The sequence below is a fragment of the Notamacropus eugenii genome, chromosome 7 (genome assembly GCF_028372415.1).
Source record: "Notamacropus eugenii isolate mMacEug1 chromosome 7, mMacEug1.pri_v2, whole genome shotgun sequence".
Classification (NCBI taxonomy): Eukaryota; Metazoa; Chordata; class Mammalia; order Diprotodontia; family Macropodidae; genus Notamacropus; species Notamacropus eugenii.
This window is the reverse complement of record NC_092878.1, coordinates 13,782,651-13,803,294: the sequence shown is the minus strand read 5'-3', so window position 1 is coordinate 13,803,294 and position 20,644 is coordinate 13,782,651. Positions and strand designations below refer to the sequence as shown.

At 43.9% G+C, this 20,644-nt stretch overlaps 1 protein-coding gene across 2 annotated transcripts; it reads left to right on the top strand.

The window, feature by feature from the left end:
* Positions 1–496: 496 nt before the first annotated feature.
* PNP (purine nucleoside phosphorylase) lies at positions 497–19,819 on the top strand. Of its 2 annotated transcripts, XM_072623119.1 has the most exons (8): positions 497–1,784; positions 8,084–8,189; positions 12,084–12,299; positions 14,676–14,845; positions 16,698–16,801; positions 17,406–17,581; positions 17,695–17,885; positions 19,132–19,819. In XM_072623119.1, the coding sequence occupies exons 3-8, from the start codon at positions 12,289–12,291 to the stop codon at positions 19,326–19,328; spliced, it is 849 nt and encodes a 282-aa protein (XP_072479220.1). In that variant the 5' UTR covers positions 497–1,784; positions 8,084–8,189; positions 12,084–12,288; the 3' UTR covers positions 19,329–19,819. The 2 variants fall into 2 exon arrangements, with proteins under 2 accessions (XP_072479220.1, XP_072479219.1); XM_072623118.1 differs by lacking the exon at positions 12,084–12,299 and having other exon boundaries at positions 589–1,784.
* The last annotated feature ends 825 nt before the right edge of the window (positions 19,820–20,644 follow it).

The following is a 20,644-nucleotide window of genomic DNA, read 5'->3' as shown; positions in this document are numbered from 1 at the left end:
GTTCACCGGGATCCTATTGGTAGACACCGACCTTTTCCTTTGTCCCATGACCGCCACTACCGCCGCTCATTGGCGTCGGTCCGCTGACAGTCGCTACCACGTGATCTGGAAAGCCCTGCGGAAGTTTCACGTGACTAGAGAACGATCTGGCTATTGGTGCCACTGGCCATCACGCTACCGCCGGGCCAGGGGGTGGTGCCCGCCTGGTTTCGTCCCTGCCCTCGGCACGTGTCCAAGAAAGTCGCCCTATGATTGGTTGCTTTGCTCGGTTCCCAGAGCACGTGACCCCAGATTTTTCCCTAATTGGCCGAAGCCTTCTAACCTCGTGACGAGGCCTCCCGCATTTCCCTTCCGTCCCGGCGGAGGTATTCACTTCCTAGAACATGATGTCGTTCTCTTATTGGTTGGGGCCGCCCGGTGGTCTCCAGCTCGTAGCCTCATTGGTTGGGGCTGAGCGCCCAAGAGGGCGTGGCCAGAAAGTCCTCGACCTCGAGCTGTAGCGCTTTTGGCGGTTGGTGCTGGTGTGTGCTGCCTCCCGGTGCCGGGAAAGCCCAGCGCCTTAAAATCCTATTTCTGAGGCTCCGCCATGTTGTTACCACCTAGGTCACGTGAGGAATTGATGGCCGAGGGCGCGTTTTAACCTAGACCCTGTGGACTTCCCATCCAGCCCTCTATCCTATCGGTTCAATTGTTGACCTTGGAGGGCGAAGATCTTTCCTATCTAAACTTTTAATTCCGCCTTCCCCTGCTCCTCACCCCGCCCACCTCTTTATAAATCCTCAGTATTCTTTAAGGCTCAGCTCGCGCACTGTGTACCTGAAGCCTTTCCTGACCCTCTTCTCCTTTTGGGACCAGCAAGGTTTGCATTAAATCTGCGCTCTGCCAATCTTCCAAGGCCCTGGAAGTGCTGCCGTTATCATCCTCGGGATCCTTACTTGTTTCTCCGGTTGAATTGTCGATGGGAGGGCAGTTCTGCTTGACTTTTTATCTGACCGAGGCTCTGCCTCGTGACTGGCCAGTGGGAAGAGTTTAGTCAATTCACTTTCACCAGGAGGTGATTAACGAGAGTTTTCTGAAGCGCTATTTTTTAGTGGTCTGCACCCACCACCAGAATGCCCGGGGAGTGCCCAGTGCTTATCCAGGTGTAGAAGGGGGAGACTATTCAGACTTGGGGCGAGCAGGACTGGGGGGGGGGGGATACCTTCTGTATTACTAACTTCAAAGTCAGTAATCTCCCTCAACCTCAGAGTTCTCCTGTCAGATGAAGGTGTTGAACTAGAGGAGCTGCATGATCTCTTTTAGCCATAGATCTAAGGTCAGGGAGGAGGGAGCATTTGAACTGGACTTTGCTAGAAATTCTTCTTAGGATTCAGGTTGGAAGGGATTTTATAGGTCGTCTAATTCAAATTCTTCATGTGAAGAAACCAGCCCCGAAGGTGAGAAGACTTACTCAAGGTCACACAGATCCCAAAGTCTGGTCTTCGGACTGCAAATACTTTGTTCTTTCAGCTCCAGTGTTGTCTCTAGGCATAGGCCGCACTGTGTGTTCATCCTTCCTTGCTGAAGAAGAGCGTGATATCAGAGAAATGATGACATGACTTGCACTTGACTTTGTGTTGAGTGAGGGAGGGCTGTGCAGGTCACCAGCCTCACTTCTCCTCTACAGCCATCTGAATCCAGTGAGCAGATATTCATCAGGATGACTGGAGATGACCCAGGATGAGGCAGTTGGGGTTAAGTGACTTGCCCAAGGTCACACAGCTAGTGACTGTCAAGTGTCTAAGGTGAGATTTGAACTCAGGTCCTACTGACTCCTGCACTGGTGCTCTATCCACTGCACCAGATTTGTGGTATAGTGGAAAGAATTTTGGATGTGGAATCAGAAGACCTGAGTTCATAGGCCGAAGTGCCAGTCCTAGGAAAGAAGGAAGAGGAGGAGTGGTCATGGTGGAGGGTGGTGGTGATAATGATTGGAAATGCTGAATATCCTCTTGGGCTGAGGTATTGTGAGTACCTGGGGAAGCATATTAAAGAGAGCCTAAGAAATTTCAGGCAGTTTTATGAAGTGGTTTTCAGTTCAAAGATGCATTGGGAACTCATTTAAAACTGATTTTTAAAAAATTAATGAGGGAATAAGATGCCACAGATTGAGATTTTATAGGATCTGATAATATTTAATATAAATTTTGAACTTTAATAAGGGCCAAAGCTTGAATTAAGAAGAGTCTGGATGTAATAGTCTCTTTTGTTATCTTAAGTAAATTCAATGAATGCCTCTTGGTATGTCAGTGAAGCCAATGGGGCTGACTTAGTAATTTCCTTACAAGACCCTTTTTATGGCAAGCTAATGATAAAGAAAAAAACACAGGTATCCTGGGTTGTAATTTCAACTTTGTCAACTCTGTTAAAGATACCCTTTCTTGTGTTACCAATTTCACAGACCTCTTTATGACAGGATGCCTGCCACCAGAGTCATGGGGTCTTTCTCCTTATCATATGTCTCAGAGACACATGTTACAGAGAGAAAATTCACACAGCCTGGAATAATAAAACCCAACTGATGCTGCTTTGTTAATTGTCTCATCTTGCTAAATTTGTTCAACTAAGAGGGTTTCTCCCTGTAAAATGTATTTAAGCCAGATGATTTCTGTACTGAGTAGTTAGGTTTTAGTCTGGCTCCATGGAATCCATGTACTGTTACTTTAGAGAGAATTTATAATAAGAATAGTAAACATGTATGCATTTAGTCTGTTGCCTCTACTCTAAACAAACTTTCAGGTTAACAGATCAAATAATCCCTTAGAACCCTGAATCCACAGACCCCAGGGCCCAACAATCCCTACCTCTATCCCCTTTTCCCTAACAGATGGATTTGCATCTTATTGACCTTCAAATCATATTCTTGAAGTTACCTGGGATGGTCATTGTGTCATCAGCAATTTGCATAAAACCTTGAGGAGGCGCACCTAACAAATGCTAGTAGATTGATTTATTGATTTCATGGTCTCATTTTTCCCTGGAAATGCTTAAAGAGGAATTGAAGGGAGTTAGAGGGGAGGGGAAGGCTGAAAATATACAGATTGGAGCCAGATTGTGGTGGGCTGCTGAGTTACTAATTTTGTCCTAAAGGTTCCTGAAGATTTTGAGTAGAGGAGCATCATGGTGGGTGGGATAAAAAGACCCTTACTCAAAATCTTAAATAAATGAAGAGGCTTCTCAATAAGAACAGAAAAAAAAAAGATTTATTACAATTCTCGAGAAAGGGACGTCCTTCTACCAGGTCAGGGAAACCTGATGGAAGGAGGCCACTTACAGAAATTAAAGCACAATTTTTATACCCTAATGCAGAGAATCCCACCTCCCCACTATCCCACCTCTCCATTGGCTGGGAGTCAGGCTCACAATCTAGGCGTGAAAAACTAGGCAAACCCTGGGAAATCTTCACGTATCCCAACACAATTACCTCATCTAATATCTAACTGCTGATGTGGCTTTGGAAAAGAGGGGAGGGGGAGAAGCAGGAGCTGGTAGCGTTGATGTGGCATTAGTACAACAAACAATGGGGAGATTTGAGTAACTTCCAAGTTTCCGCTACAGCCCACAGCACTTTCACAAAGAAAGCTGGTAGCTGGTAAGGAGGGGTAGGGGGGGAAGCAACTGACCGTCCACAAGCCCTGGATACCTGAAACTCAGGTATCCAAGGAGAGAGGCCTTATGGAAGAGAAATTTTATTTAGAAAATCCAATATTCCCCATATTTTTATTATGAAAAGTCTTCACAATCTCCTCATCTCACTCAATGGTTAGATCTGACTGTTAAGAAAATTTATTTTGGCAGCATTGTGAGGAATGAATTGGAGAGGGGAGTGAATGGAAACACAAAGGCCAATTAGGAGACTATCTAAAGACCATTTAGAAAATACTCTGGAAGCTGGCAAAAGCATCTGGATGGCACTGGGCCGAAAGTCAGAAAGGTCTGAGTTCAAATGCAGCCTCAGACACTTCCTAGCTAGTCAACTGGATGACGGACTTAAACCATGACAAAGTTTGTTCAGCTGTAAAATGGGGCTGCCTTCCAGGAATGTTGTCAAGAGCAAATGAAACAATATCTGTAAGGTATTTAGTAGGGTGCTTGGCACATAGTAGAAGCTAAATAAATGCATTTTTCTCTTCCCTGGCAGTAATATCATCAGTATCTGTGGTCTGTGTTATAGACACTAGGTGGACCTCAGACACATTCCTTTTGGAACTTCAGTAGCATAGAACCTCATTGGATCATTCAAAGATTTAAAAAAAGAGAAGCAGGCTCTGGTCTCAAGAAGACTTCGTTCTTCTAGGGGGACATTTATTTAGCATATATTGAGTGAGTGGATAATGTATCCAATGCTCAAAGAATTTTGCTGGAGAAAGATAGGTCTGTCTCCACTGCTTTCGCATTTCATTGTCCAAAAGTGCTAATAACAAAGAATTTCTTTCTCACATCTATTTCTACTGCTGCTGTTCTGTATGTGTCCTCTGAGCCCTTACCGTGATCACAAGATGGGGTAAAATCTCATTGCTCATATCCAACTACTTTCCCCCTTGATATGGGGAATCAAAGTGAATAAGGTGCCCATCCCTGCCTTAAAGGAATTTTCATTTCCAAAATGCCTACACAAATAACTTCTAAGGCAAGTATTAATTCTAAACTCTGAGGGTAAAACTGGAGGAAGGGACACAGCACCTCCACCCCTGCTGGAGACCTGGGCTTTCCCTCAAAGTTTGACCTCTTAAACTTCTTCCATAGGCAGCTTGGTGGCGTAGTGGAAAGAGTATTAAATTTGGAGTAAGGAAGACTTCTTATAAACTTACTAGCTGTGTGAGCCTGAGTTTCCTCATCAATAAAATGGGTTATTATGAGATCCAATAAGATCTGTAAAACACATTGCATACCCTAAAATGCTATATAAATGTTAGCTTTGATCATTCTTAAACTTTTCTGAGGGCTGTAACCCAAGATGTGGGAAGGAGGACTCGGTTGAAAATGTGGAAGGGCTTCTCCTGTGATTGGGAGGGATACTTTAGAGATCTCAGGGTCCCTCCAGGGGCCAGGATGTTCTGGAGAGGAGAGAAATGCTTCCTTGTGATGAGTTTCTGGTGCACCCCAAGAAGGTTGGGGTGCCACCTGAAATGCTGAGGGATAGATGTGGCTTCTATTGTCCTAAAAGAATTCACTTGGACAGTTCTTCAAGTTAAAGAAAGGCATTTGTTGGGGTGATGCACCAAAGCAGGTTTGCTCCCTGTGAGGCAGAGCCCCAGTGGGTTCTACTCCACATAGGACGTAGAGTATAGGAGGCAGGCAAGGAAAGCGACTATTTGCTTCCTGTAGGAGGCAAAGGCAGTTATTGGAGTTAGATATCAGTAAGGGGGAAAGGGGACAAGAGGCTCCTAAATGCTTGGGATATCAGGTAGATAGTCCAGAGGTACATTTATCATACAGAGAAGCAAAGAGCATAGGGAAAGGAAGGGAAGAGTTGTTCTGGAATTGGGAGTGCTTGGTGAAAGCCTGGCAGGTAAGTCCACAGTTCAGTGCATAGCCTTATTTGATCACTTCTCTGGCTGGTCACACCCTGCATCTTATCTCATAAATTACATTCTGTATTCTGCTTGCTCCATCTGCTTCAAACTCTCTTTTCTACCTCATCACTGGGCCTCAGAGTTCTCTGCTTTTCTGTAATTTCTGCCCTATTAGAAGTGCATTTCAGGTTGGGACTAGACCCTGGAAGGAACCAAGTACCTCAGTCCCTGCTGAGGGCGACACCTTCTTCGGAATGCTTCTATCTCCCTCACCCTTTATTTGTTCTTTTTCCTTTGGAGCTTTGCCCTCTAAGGCTGCTTACATTTTTTCTCTGGAATGGAATATGAGCGTTTGTATGAGAGAGTTGAGGGTGGGGTCGGCTTGGAGCCAAGGTTTAGGATACTGTCACAGCTTCAGTATTTGCCCTGAAGCAAGAGAGTAGGAGATAGTGCTTCTGAGAGAGGCCAGATTCCAACAACTTGGCCAAAAGGAGTCTGGATAGCTGGGTTGTAGTCCCTCTTCACTCAAACCTAGGTCTCTGTTTCTTCTGTAAAATGAGTGGGTTGGACAAGTTTCACTCCAACAGCAGCTCTAAATCTTTGACTATGATTTGTGGGCTCCATGATCTGAGTTTAGGGCAGCTCAGCCTCAATTTCAGTAAGAGGTGAATGAGCCTTCCTCTGTTGGACAAGTCATTTCCTCATTTTGGGGCCTCACTTTCTCCCTAAATGATTTCTAGAGTCCCTTCCAGCTTTAAGATGAGGTACATTGATTTAGGGGATGAGGAGAGTATGACAAGCTCCTTCCCCCAAAAGACCTAGTTTCTATAGCTGTAAGGGACCTCGGAGGCCATCTAGACTAATCTCACTTTACAGTTGTAGGAAATGAGGCCCAAAGTGGAAAAAAGACGTCCAAGATCACATAGACACGGGGTCAAAGTAGGATTTGACTCCAGATTACATGCCCTTTTCATAATATAATACCTGTTCACTATAAAAGTTGACACTCCATTTCCACCCCATTCCCCAGGAATTAGCCTTCTTGAATGTCAAATGTGAAGAAATAACTAATTATTCTTGACACTGTTCCATTTTTGTCTTTGATTCTCCAAAACCTAGTGTAGTGGCTAACTTAGTAGGTGCTTAATAGGGCAGCTTGGTGGAACAGTGGCTAGAGACTCAGGCATGCACTCAAGAAGATGAGTTCAAATCCAGTCCCAGACACTTACTACCTATGTGACTCTGGGCAAGTCACTTAACCTCATTTCCATATCAGTAAAATGGAAATAAAAATAAAGGTAAATAATGCCCATACCCCAGGGTCATTACAAGGAACAGAGAAAGCAGTCATTGTGAAGTGCCTAGCACATAGTAAGGACTATACGAATGTTATTATTAATGTTTGGGATTGATAACTAGATGCTAAGATTCCTTTAAATGGGAAGCTACCAAAAGCTTTTCCTTTGGAGCAGCTTTCTAGTAAATTCCTTGTCATTGTCTCCTGCCACAGGATTGTGTCCCCTCTTCCTCGAATGAGGGTGCTTTTTTACTTAGGCCAAGATTGTGGTTTATAATCCCAACCCAGCTATAAAAATTCCTGTGGACTCCAGTCCAGATTGGACTAATTAGGAGTTCTCTTTGTTTTCTTAACAAGGTGCAGTGGGTGGTCTCTTTACAGAGAGATTCTGTTGATTCATCAAATTGATTAGATGGTTTCTTCCATAAATATGAGATAAGTGGTATATTATAGTGGAACAAAGAGCACTGGGAAGCAGAGATGACTTTTTGACTTATTTAGCGGGATGGTTTTATGGAAGGGATGGCAGTTCAATTGGTGAAGATCAGTTTCAATGACTTTTAAATGAATTAGCATTCATTTGCTGAATATCTTAGAAGTACCTTGTGCTGGGAAGCTTTCATTAAGGAGTTTACATTCCCGATCAGACAAGCCAGAAATATGTGAAAAGTTAAAAAAAAAAAACCCAGCAGGTTTTATTAATACAAGATTACGATAAGAGATTCTGCAAAATCCGAAATGATGCAGAAAGTAAATGATTAAGGCTTTCAGAGGAAAAGGATGGGAAAAGTTAGTTGAAATAAGGCTTTCTATAGAGGACCTAGGATTTGACTTGGCTTCCTTCTAGGCAGGGAGACTGTGAGCAAAGGCATGAAAACCAGAAATTATAAGAAGTGTTCTTATGCCAATCTGACCCAATTTATGATAAATTTGCCCCAAAATAAACAGTGTGATATTAAAGATCTTCTCTGTGTCTAGCACTTTCAGTATTTGGAATTTGTTCCATTGAAGTGTGGTTACAAAGACCAGCCTCTTCATCATATGACTAGTTTACTTAAGAAGAGAGAAAATAGACTAAAGAAAAACGAAATTCAGTTGTGTCAAACTCAAATGGAAATAGACCCTTGCAGGCTACATATGACTTAGAAAACCACCAATTAGCATTATGTAATATTTTTGTTGATTTTGTTAAACATTTTCCAATTATCTTTTAATCTGCTTTAATCTGCAGGAGTTTCCCTGGCCTCTTATGACCTGGCTAGATAATCGAAAATGCTTCTTCCAACTCTGGTGTTCCAGGATTCTGTTCGTGTAAGGTGTTGTCCTAGGCATTGGAGGTACAAGTACAAAGCAACAGTTCCTCTATACAGGAGTGTATAATCTTCTTGTTGTTGGTCACGTCCAACTCAGGACTGAATCCAACAGGAACTGAGGCAAACAGGGTTAAGTGATTTATCTAGGGTCACCTGGTAATAAGTATCTGAGACTAAATTTAAACTCAGGTCTTCCTGATTCCAGGTCCAGTGCACTATTCACTGCACCACCCAGCTGCCCTTATATTCTCCTGGTTTCTGTAATTCAGGGTCCCACAAGAGTGGGACGAGGTGAGGGACGGAGGGCAGGTGGGGGTGCAGGGAGGAATAACAGGGCCCGATTCTGATGTCTTCGGTAAGTCAATGAGGGATGAGGAGGAGAATGAATAGAGGTATGTATGGTGTGAAGCATATAAGGAACACACTTTCCTGATCCATGAGGAAGTAGCTATGATGTTTCCTACGTATCCCCCCTTCCCTCCTCTTTTTGCTTCTATTACATTCCATCACACAGAGCATTTCCTTCTTGCTTAAGACTTTGCTATCACCCAATCCCACCTGCTGTCATATCTCGTTTTCTCAAGCATGAGAAGGTAAAAATAACATAACCAGTGTCTATTCCTAATTCCTTTCCTCCCAGTACCCCTCTCAGGGATGGGGAACCTGTAGCCTTGAGGCCACATATGGCTTTCTAGGTCTTCAAGTGTGGCCCTTTGACTGAATCCCAGCTTCACGGAACAAATCCCCATAATAAAAGGATTTGTTCTGTAAAATTTGGACTCATTGAAAAAGCTGCACCCAAAGACCTAGGAGGCCACATGTAGCCTTGAGGTCACTGGTTCTCCATCCCTTCCTAGATTCTGAACGTGAATGCAACTGTGCATATATCTATCAAGTGAGGGGACCAAAATGGAGCAGTTGCAGAGCTAACATTGTATAAGATGCAGCAGCAAGACAACTTTCCAACCTTAGGGAGCTGTTTGAGCATAGAGATTGCCTCATCTGGCCCTCATCATGGCCCACCACATGGACCAGGTCTGTGCCCTTTAGCTGTTGGAGGACAGCCAATCTGGGGAGATATTTGGGTGTAGTTCCCTGGAGTTTAACCTTTGAGACTCAGGCTATTAGGTACATCCTTCAACCTTCATCACCTTCCCCTCATGCGGGTTATTGCTTAGTCAGGGATCCAGAAGTCTGAACAGAGCAATGGAAGTGATACACATATATGATACATATATATGTACATACGTGTACATATATATATGTTTGTATATATGTGGGACAAGTCAGGAATTGGTGAGGCAAGATTTAAAAGCAGATTGCAGTTAAAGGGTTGTTGCTTGTCCTTCATTCTTGAAGAGGATCATGACATCAGGAAGGTGATGCCATGACTTCCAAGTGAATTGGACTTAAGTGAGGGAGGGCTGGGCAAAGTCACCAGCCTCACTTGTTTCTGTGGAACCACCTGGGTCCAGGGGCAAGATATAGGGGATGGAGAAATTCCCTCTCTAGGGCCTGTAATCTGAAGAACCCTGGGGGCATCACTTCTAGGTCTGTTGATGACTCATTAAACAAAAAGCCATGATCTCTGAGGACTCTTTGCCCTGATTTTGAAATGCTGGAACACTGAGACCCTGTCCCTCTCTCTGTCACTGTTCCTTTCCTGTCTCATGAGCGAACAGTTAGCAGTGTGTGGTGCAGAGTTTTTTGGAGGAAGAAGAAAGGGTTATAAAAGGGTAATAAGGCATAATTACCCTAATGAGAGTAATTGTTTGGCTCCTGAATTCTGGCCGGAAGCGAGACTTCCCAGGGAAGTGATTTCTAATTCCTTTTTTTTGGTAGGAGTCTAGGTGATGAACTGAAAGGAGCGGTCACGAATGTCTTTAAAATGATATTTCAATATTCTGTTTCTGCCAACGTGCTAAGCCAAGTGTCTCCACTGAAGGAGGAAGAGACTGGTATAAACTAGACAGTATGAGAAATGTGAATAAAGAGATTAGGCCATGGAAAAATCCAGATATGATCAGACACAATTGTAGTTAGGGACTAGCAGAAAGATAGGAATGGACAAAAAAAGGAATGGGAATGAGATAAGGATAGGAACCCATTGAAGACAAGGAGGAGAGAAGGCTAAGGAGAAGTGTGGAGACTGAAAGGATAGCAGTAGTGAGCAGTGGCGCCCCCAGTGGTGTAGGAGAAAAGTACAATTTTAGGTTCAGGAAGGAGAAACAGAAGTTGGAGAAACATGTCATGAGGTTGAAGCTCCTTGCAAGACAATATGTTTTAGGGGTTGTGAAGGACAATCAATTAAGTAGCTAAACAGGAGCATGGATAAAACCTTTACTTTCAGTTAAGAAACTCTGCACCCTGAGAGGCATGCCCCTCTCTGTGGAAATAAGAACCAAGACCCAAAATTTCATAATTTAGAATTCAGGGGTGGGGAACCTGCAGCCACAGAGGTCACATGTGGCCTTCTGTGCCTTTGGGTGTGACCTTTTTTGATCGAGTTCAAGCTTTATATAACAAATCCTTTTATTGAGGGGATTTGTTCTGTGGAGTTTGGATTCAGTCAAAGGGCTGCTCTTGAGGACCTAGAGGACCACGTGTGACCTCAAGGCCATAGGTTCTCCACACTTGAAAATTTTAGATATTTCCTTCTTCTCATTCACACATGCTTCCTACCATTACTTGTTTTACATGTTTCATGTTCTGGTAAAGAATTCAGACATCCTGGCTTCCAGACCTTTCTCTGTTTTCCTAATTTCCTCCTTAATGGGCTAGATATGGATCTTAAGTGTCCCAAGCCCTGCATCTTCATCCCCACCCCCACAACCCCTTATGCTTGCTATCTTTCTAGTTGTAGATTATTGTGTGGGATAGTCTGCTTTGTGGGATTTTTTTTTCCTTTGCTATCTCTGCTCTTTCTCAATCTCCTTTGCTGGATCTTTATCTAGGTCACACCTACTAACTACTAACTATGGGTGTCCCTTAAGGCTACATCCTGGGCCCTTTTTGCTTTTCCCACTATACTGTCTCACTTGGCGATCTCAGCTCCCATGTATTTAATTATTACGTCTACGAAGATGATTCTTAGATCAATATATCCAACCCTAGTCTGTCTTCTGAGCTCCAGTCTTGCGTTGCCAAATGCTTTTTGGACATGTCAAACTCCACAGTCACAAAGCAGGACTCAGTATCTTCACCCTCACACGCTTCCCTCTTCCCATCTTACTTCTGACCGTCCAGGGCACTTCCATTCTGTCAGTCACCCCGGCTGGGATTACTTCTGCACACCCCATACATCCAACCTTGTCAAGTCTCGTCATTTCTTCCTTCTACACCCCATTCTCTTCATTCCTTCTGTCCCTGTCTGGGTGCAGGGCTTCGTCTCATCACCGATACCACTTGAGGCAGCCTTCGGGGCTGGTGTCTGTTTTTGTCTCAGTTGCTTAGCCTCGTGTTTAGCAGCTAGTAAGCACTTAATACATACTTGTGAACCTTTTCAGAGAAGGAAACCATTTAGTGCAGTTCTCCCTGTTGCTGTACAAATGAAGTGAAGGTTGCTAGCCCTCTGTCCCTCAGGCAGCCAGTGCTGAAGATGGTCCAGAGGGGCTGCGTGTGGTCTGCGAGCTGAGGCTGCGCTGGTCACAGATCCCATGGGGATCCTGGCCTCTCCTGTGTGCCACCCACCTGGGCTCTCCCCCTTTACCTTCCAGGCTCCTAAAGATGAATTCCTGATAGAACTCTGAGCTCTCCACTCAGACTAAGGGGGGCAGGGGCGGGAGGGGAAGCCGGGGGTCGCATCTCATGCTCCAGGGCAAAGAGGGGAAGACGGTCCGCATCTCTTCAGCCATCTGCCGGGAAGTGAATTCGGGTTTTATTCCTCCCTTGGTCTCCTCCGTCTTTCCTCCCCCCCAGATCTTACACTTGGTCTGATTGAATCAAGCTCGGTCTCCAAGGAGACGGGCGAGTTCTTGCGTTTGCCACTGCCATTGGCTGGAGACCTTGCGGGCTGGGGCTTAAAGCCTGAGCCAGCGAGTTGTGTGCAAGTCCTGGCGGACGGGGGCATTCGGAGCTCGGCGGTGCAGCGTAGACGGAGGCACAGGACAACCACGAGGCAGCCATGGAGAGTCAGTGAGTCAGGCCCCAGGCCCCCGGGTAACCTGGGAGCGGGGTGAAAGCGATCCTGGGGGTGGAGGGTACAAGGTGAGCGCGGGGTGCGTGGCAGAGAGACCGGGCCTGGCACCGCGGGGCAGATGGGGCCGGGAGTCCGTGCAGGCGGCGTTGGGGGACAGTTCCCGGCAGATTAGGACCGACTCGGGTAACTTTACCTGCCCCGGCCCTGTACCAGGCACAGCTGGCCATGCCCCCTCCCACCGTCGCCACCTTGTCTGTTCTGAGATCCGGATATACGTTCTAGGACGGGAGTAAGTGCCGGGGCGCCCACTGCCCCTTGGTGGGGGCTCCAGGCTGCTCTCTGTCCGATTTGATGTGTCCCTGGGAATGCCCTCATAGCAGGGGAGGCCTTACAGAGGGCGGGACCTCTCTGTGTTTGAGAGTCTGGGGCCCCCTGGCAGAAAGGGGGCTGGAGATGGGTCTCTTGGACACCTGGGAGTCTGGCTTAGGGAATCCCCAAAGGCACTTCATTTATAGGTGGATGGGCCGACTGAGGGGTGCAGGTGTGGGGTGAGCAGAGAGTCTGGGAGCAGTAGGGACCCTGGCCTTCCTGGGACAGGAAATGGGTCTCCTGGACACCTGGAAGGCTGGACTAGGGCATCCACTCCACCTAATTTGAATGTCTACTTCTTTCCTTCCTTTGAGACTTCTCAGCAGGATGACTTTGTCTTGGAGAAGGAAAAGAGAGTTTTGGCTTTGAGGTCCAGAGTTCTTGTCAAGTGACTCAGTGGTAGTAATGAATAGTGAGTAGTGGAAGAAGGCTGGATTTGGCATGAGAAGGTCTGGTCCATATCCTAACTCTGAGTTTCTCTGGGCCTTGGTTTCAATTAAAAAATTTAAGGTTCCTTCCAGTCCTGAATTTATGATACTATTATTCAACTGGAGGCTTTTGGGAAAGAGACTTTTGGGTGTGGTGGCTTATTCAAAACCCTCCACCCTTTTCTTCCTGACATCTCTTCACAGATTTTCCCCTTTCCACCCCCTTCTTTCCTGATTGACTTTTCTCTGTACCATTCCATGACCTCATCTGACCTCAAGGCTTCAGCAACACTATTGACCACTCCTGCCCTGCCCTGCTTGCCCATTCCTTATGGTCTGTACCCTCTGGAGGCTATCAGAACCATTTCCCGGGTTCTATTTTTGAGTCAGATAATCCTCTAGAGATTGTTGGTCGTTGCTGCTAGAACACTAGTCCTTCCCTTTTCTTTTTTACCTCTGTACCTTCTACCCTGGCCTGGAGCAAAGCTGAGAGGGAGAAAGAACTTGGAACTGAGAGACAGAAGGCTTTTAAATTGCTATTGCCTAAAACTATAGAGAAGACTTGAGGTTGCTATCTCATTATTTTGCAAAAGGGGAAACTGAGATCCAGAGAGGTTTAGTAACTTAAATTTTTTTTTTATGGTAGTGGGCAGTATTTCATAAGGTTAACTTTAGATTAAAGGGGCTCCTATTCCGGGGAGGAATGCAAATCTGGCTTCTTGGTGGTTTTAAGGAAAGGGAGGAAGAATTGGTGGACATATAAGTGAATTAAAAAAAATCTGTTTAGTGCTTTGGAAAACACTTTCACATCAATTTACCCTCAACAATCTTCTGCCTGAGTTATGGCAGATTTTATTATAACTTTGAAATTGAAGAAAGGGGCAGCTAGGTGGTCCCGGGGATAGAGCAGTGAGCTTGGAGTCAGGAATACTCAATTCATCTTCATGAATACAAATCTAGTCAGATACTTTCTACTTGTGTGACTTTAAGCAAGTCCACTTAACTCTGTTTGCCTCAGTTTCCTCATGTGCCAAATGAGCTGGAGAAGGAGATAGGCAAACCATCCTAGTATCTCAGCCAAGAACACCAAATGGGATCACAGAAAAACTGTGAAAAAAACTGGAAAAAAAGAAACAATTGAAGAAAATGAAACAGAATTTGGGTGATTTGCTGAAGATCACTACAGCTAGAAACCACATCCCCTGGTTCTGGTGCTCTTAACCTCTGTGCACTCTGCATCATTGTAACCTCTCTCCAGTCATTTGACAACAGCTCTGGTCTCCAATGCCAAAACTCTCAATTCCTTTCCCAAGATAAAAGCTATTTTCTTGCTCTGGAGTCTCAAAGGAAGATAGGAGCTTAGGCATTCTGAGTAGCTGGAGGGCAGAGGAGCTGAGAAGATGTGACTGCCCATCCTTCCCTATTCCCCATCCCCTTACTACTCATCTGTAAATGAATAGTTTTTATTGATTATTTGGTTCTGGGGATTACCTGATTTCTGTATATTAGCCTTTCCCTTCTTTAGTTGTAGTTGCCCCTTTCAGTTTATTTAATGAGTTTTCTTCTCTTTCCTAGATTCAAGTATGAGGATTATAAGGAAACAGCTGAGTGGCTTTTATCCCATACTAAATATCGACCTGAAATTGCAGTGATCTGTGGTTCTGGATTGGGGGGGTTGGCGGATAAACTGACCCAATTCCAGGCCTTTGACTACAATGAGATACCCAACTTCCCTCAAAGCACAGGTACTGACATGGATGATGCTGGCAGATTTGGGGAGCAGAGAACTTGGTCTGGGGATCTAGGTGGGATGTGGAGAATGGAAGCAAATGGCCCAAGAAAAAATGTTTTCATAACTAGAGGCAAATCCTTGTAGTCCCAATATTTGCCCCAATATTAAAACTATTGTCTTCTAGTCTAAAAGGGCATCAAGAGGTGATCAAAAGCCATCGGAGAGACCATTGATAGGTTTTGGGGGGTGGTTTGGTAGAACTGAGTTCCCAGGTATCAGAAAACATTTTCACCAAGGCACCTACCAGATATGTGAATGTCTTTCATGTTTTATGGGATAGACATGTCTGTATTAGCATATATTTGACATCTTACTTATGCTAGTATAACCCATATGTTCCTAAATTCTCTCCTTCCATTCTAATTCACTGCAACCTGGCCCTGCCACTTTCCATACCTTCAGTAGCATGCAGCATCTTCATATATCCCTAAAGTTATAGGGCATCCCAAGTCTTAGTTCAGCTTTAAGCTATTAAATATATTTGTATGCAAGAATATATATGTGCTGTTTAAAAATTGATAAGCTCTTTTATGTTTTATGTATATAATGGTGTCATAAAAACATGGGCAGCACATGTATGTATAAGACCAGAATCTGACTGGCCCTCTGATTTGGGCAGGGTACTGTAGATGTTTGGTAACCAGGAGACTTCCTGTAATATGGAGAAAACATCTCATGTTGTCTTTCTGGGAAATGGGAATGAGCTTGTTCTGGTCTTCAGTTGTCTAACTGTCCAGATGGCCTGGCAAGAAGTTGGAGGTGCAGAGAGTTAGAATGAGTAGGATGAGGAAGTAGTGGAGTGTTTTGAGTTTTTATCAGTTTTTTAGATTCCTATCTCCTTTTTCCCTTGGAGAATCCAAGGCTTTAATTAAGGAATATTTTCTAAACTTGTTAAAGTAAGAGGAGTCCAGAAAAGTGATGGGAAAGGAAACAACGGGTATTCAGGAAGTCATGGAAAAAATGCCCCCCCAACCAATATGGACCAATATGCCCAGTTCCCTAAGAGACAGTGAAGTTGGCTCCCATATACTCTCATAATACTCTTTGTAAGGATAGCTCTGGTGCTTGTGTATTTACTTCTGCCCAACCTGGGTACTGGCTGTGTGTTCTCTGTGCTGCTTTTTTAAAATGTCATCATCACACTTTTAAAAAAAATTTTTTTTTTTTTTGTGAACTTCATCATCATCATCAAAATACAGATATTTCAGCGTACCCAGAAGGTCATGAAAGGGAGTTAGAACCTGAGTTTGTATGCAATTTTTTAAAAAGATATATACTAAATTTAACAAATTAGTAACAAAATTGCTCTTACGTCTCCTTCTGTACTTTTTTTCTCTGAATTTCTCTGGTTAGGTTGGCCACTCTTTCTGGAAATGACAATTAAGAGACTGATTAGTAATAGTTATCATATGAGATAGGACCAGAAAACTAGTCCTTTGGCTTATCTTCCTCTTACCAATAGGCCATTTTCTACCCTTCCTTCTTAATATGTCCTGATTTGTTCCTTTCTGGGCCCCTTGAGGCTTCTTGGTTGGAAGTCTAGGCAGCTGGGTAGCTAAGAACCAGTATAATGCTATCCTTAAACTCCAGAAAGAAAACACCAGAGACATACCTCTCCTCCCTCATAAGGGTCTCATCCTGGAAGATATGAAATAGGTGGATCATATTGTCATTTTTCCAGGAGGTGGCCATAGACCCCGAAGAACCATTCACTTCCTGTCCACTTCCTGTCCTTTTGGAGGCCCAGAAAATGAGAAACAAATCCTGTTGAATTATGCTGGTTCCCTTTTCTTTTTCTCTTGTAGTACCAGGACATGCAGGGAAGTTGGTATTTGGATATTTAAATGACAAGTGCTGTGTGATGATGCAGGGCCGATTCCACTCATATGAAGGCTACTCACTTTGGAAGGTGAGTTACTAACCTCTTGTCATCTACTCACCTTTCCCTTCCTTTCTAGATATTATCCAGTACTTGTTTCCTTGGTCATGTAATCATCAGTCTCTGGCCCGTTGTTTAAGCTATGAAATTTGTGGCATGTAAATATTGGCATGATGAGAGACTAGCTCGGCATAGAGGACTGAGGCTATGAGGGAGGTTTTGCACCTCTATATTTGGACTTTAGGGTGGCTAGAGAAGAATGTGTCAAGGTGATAACATGATTAGACTTCCTACGGTTGGTCCATTCCATGACAGCACAGTTATCTCTTCTTGTTTGCAGTTTCCTCCATATTTGTCATAGTGGCAAAGAACCTTGGAATTGGAGTCAAAAGGCTTGGGTTTAAATTTTATTTATGTTCCTTCCTGTGTGACCTTGAGTGAATCACTTAACTTCCCAAGGCCTCAGTTCCCTCTCTATAAAATGGAGGGATTGGACAAAATTATCTTTAAGGTTTTTTTCTAGCCATTCTTTTCCTCTTTCTCTCCAACTCTTCTCGTGCTCTTTTGTACTTTGGGGCTCTTATGGATTGGTGGAATTCCTGGGTGCTTGACATTTATCCTTTTGACTCCTCAGGTAGCATTCCCTGTGAGGGTTTTCCGACTTTTGGATGTGCACACCTTAATTGTTACCAATGCTGCTGGTGGGCTGAACCCTAAATATGAAGTTGGGGATGTTATGCTGATCCGAGATCATATCAACTTGGCAGGCCTCAGTGGCCAAAATCCACTCAGAGGCCCCAATGATGACAGGTATATGGACTTCATTCATAGAAGATGGAGCTCAAATTGTTTCTCTGGGCTTGGTGGTCAGAGGAGGGTTTCTTTTATCTAAGAGAGTTGACCATTCTCATTCTTTGTCTCAGGTTTGGAGAAAGGTTTCCTCCCATGTCTGATGCCTACGACAGGATTCTGAGACAGAAGGCCCATAGCATATGGAAGCAAATGGAACAGGAACGACCACTGCAGGAAGGAACCTATGTTATGGTGGGAGGGCCTAACTTTGAAACCATTGCAGAGTGTCGGTTTCTGCACAAACTAGGAGCTGATGCTGTTGGTAAGGAGAGCTCTTGAATTGTGACTAAGAGGCCTAAGGAGGAGATGGGAATTTATAATTCTAAAGGGGAATAGACCACACTGAAAGGATTAAATTTAGATTAGTTATTAATTTAGATGAATGATTTTTAGGGAAATAACACAGTATCTCTTGAATGTTTTCTATTCAACTAAATTTTGAACTTTAAAGTCAGTGCTAATGATTTACTACTGGTTTAATTAATATCTGCTCTCCTGGCCATTAAGTAAGAAAAAAGCCAAATTTATCAAAGACTTTTTGGTGGATTAACTCAATTAAGAGACTTCCCCAAACTAACGCTATGGTAATTTCTAGTACTTGGAGGAAAACCAATAGATAAATAAGAAGGGAGGGAAATAAACCTTTATATAGAGCCTTCAATCTGCCAGGCACAGTGCTAAACATTTGACAAATATCTCATCTGATCCTCACAGCAATACCCTGCAAGGTAGGTGCTATTATGTTTCTCATTTTATAGTTGAAGAAATTGAAGTAAAAAGAGGTTAAGTGACTTGCCCAGGGTCACATAGATAGTAATTTTCTGAGACTGAATTTTTGAACTCAAGTCTTCCTGACTCCAGCGCTACCAGCTTCCTAAATAGATAGATAGATAGATGACTTTAATTAAGGACTTATGTGTCTGGCACTATGCCCCGCCCTCAGGGAGCTTATGTCCTTCTGTAAAATTTTTATTTGGAGCCTGAGACGTTGGGTTAAAATCTCAGTTCTGCTCTTCCCACCTGTATATGACCTTGGTCAAGTTGCTTTCCTTCTCTGGGTCTTAATTTCCCTATCTGTAAAATAAAAGGTGTGGATTAGGGGGCTTCTGGGGTCCCTCCAAGTTCTAAATCTATGACAGAAGCTCACGTTCTAGTAAAGAAAGACCCGCAGTTCCACCCTCAAGGTACAATACCTACAGAAAACTATAGCGCTTACTTAAAAACTGAGGTCAACCATTTTATACCAAGAATTCCAGACTCCTGTGGAGAGCTCCGTTCCTTCAAATGGTATAACAAAATCCTAAGACAAATCTGAGGAAACCCCTTTAATTTCAAGGGGCTTTGCCAGGTAGTTTGCCTTTTCTAATAATTTCTCCACTCCATTATGACCTGTCCTGGAGAATGCTGGAAGATGGGCTTGAGCTGGTTAGTACAGGTCTGAGGTGAATGAGATGGGGGCCATTCTAAAGGAAGTCTTGACATCAGTTCCCTTTCTCTTTCCACATCAGGCATGAGTACAGTACCAGAGGTGATAGTGGCCAGGCACTGTGGCATTCGAGTCTTTGGATTCTCCCTCATTACGAACAAATCAGTATTGGATTATGAAAGCCAGGAAATAGCCAATCACGAAGAGGTACTGGAGGCTGGGCGCCTGGCTGCCGAGAAGTTGGAGGGACTTGTCTGTAAACTTGTGGCAACCATGTAGCCACCTTCTGAGAAGACTTTTTGACCCATAGGCTGCCCGCCTCTCCTTCTCTGCTGCCCACTTTGCATTCCAGATAGTGGCCAGCTTTGCCTGCTTGCTTGAACCATTTAGCTTTCTGCCCTGAGGTTGTGGCAGAGCAGTGAGAAATACTGGTATTCCACCTCTTTGGAATATTTACCTCTTCTTTCCGGCTCTTCCTAATGGTACCTAATTCTTATTCCATTGGTTCCTTCCCCATCATGGAAAGCTGGATCATTCCATTGTAGCTTCTGCCTACTGCCAACATCTCAACATCCTTCATTCCACTTCCAGTAGACTTGTGTAGGAATTGAGTCCACTTTACACTAAGGCTGCTGCTAATGTTTTGAAAAGACTAACTTGTACATTCCCTGAGGCCTTGCCCTGCCATGCTATGACTTCTGAGGCCCTTTGGTTCAGACCACTGTGTATTGCAATTTAGTTCTATGTGGGAATAAAAAGACAGACAGCAATGTTTCTGCCTTTCTGTGCTGAACACTTTACTGGGTGGGGAACAGCAGTTTAGACTAAGAATATGTATATAAGTATGATGACGACAAAAGGTATACAGGCTTCTTAGACAATGAAAATGGATATTTCTCTAGTTGTTTATTAGTAAATTGTACTCAGGATCTTCAACAGGTAAGACAGGGAGCAATGTTCTCATTAACTTGGGCTGCTTTAATTTAGTTCAGTTAAAACATATTAAGTGCCACTGTATGCAAAGGAACTGTTAGATGTTGTCAGAGAGAGAGATAAAGAAAAGAAAAGTTCCTGCTGTCAAAGGGCATTTGGTGTGGCAGGAGGAGATGGGCTAGAAATGCACAACATTTAGAACAAAACTTTAGAGCCAGGAAAGAATTTGGAGTTTACTCCATCTAATTCCTTTTTACAAAGGAGGAAACAGAAGGAAGAATTCAAAGTCATATAGCCAGGTAGCATTCTAGCTGTAGAAACCTGCAGAAACACAGAGGTGGGAAAATGCCAAGGACCAGTGAATTATCTCCTTTCTTAGGGTTCCTGAACAAGGATTGTATGAATAAAGCTAGTAAGTCTTAAATGCCTGGCTAAGGAATCTGGGTTCCAGTCCAGAAAAAAATGAGAAATTATTAAAATTTTTCAACAAGGGAGAAATACCAGCAGAATACTTGCCTGGTACTTTAAGAAGCTGACGAGTACCTCTCAATTAGGACAGAGACAAGTTTAGAGATCAGTTTAAAAATGAACTGAAATGCAACAGGCATGAACTTAGCTGGTGACAGCTAAGATGCATTCAAGAAATGGCAGAGGCAGAATCC

Coding starts and splice junctions, on each gene's coding strand:
- PNP (XM_072623118.1), top strand. CDS start 8,125: ATGCTTCTTCCAACTCTGGTGTTCCAGGATTCTGTTCGTGTAAGGTGT. Junction 14,846..16,697: donor CAACTTCCCTCAAAGCACAG/GTACTGACATGG, acceptor TTTCTCTTGTAG/TACCAGGACATGCAGGGAAG. Junction 17,582..17,694: donor AGAGGCCCCAATGATGACAG/GTATATGGACTT, acceptor TCTTTGTCTCAG/GTTTGGAGAAAGGTTTCCTC.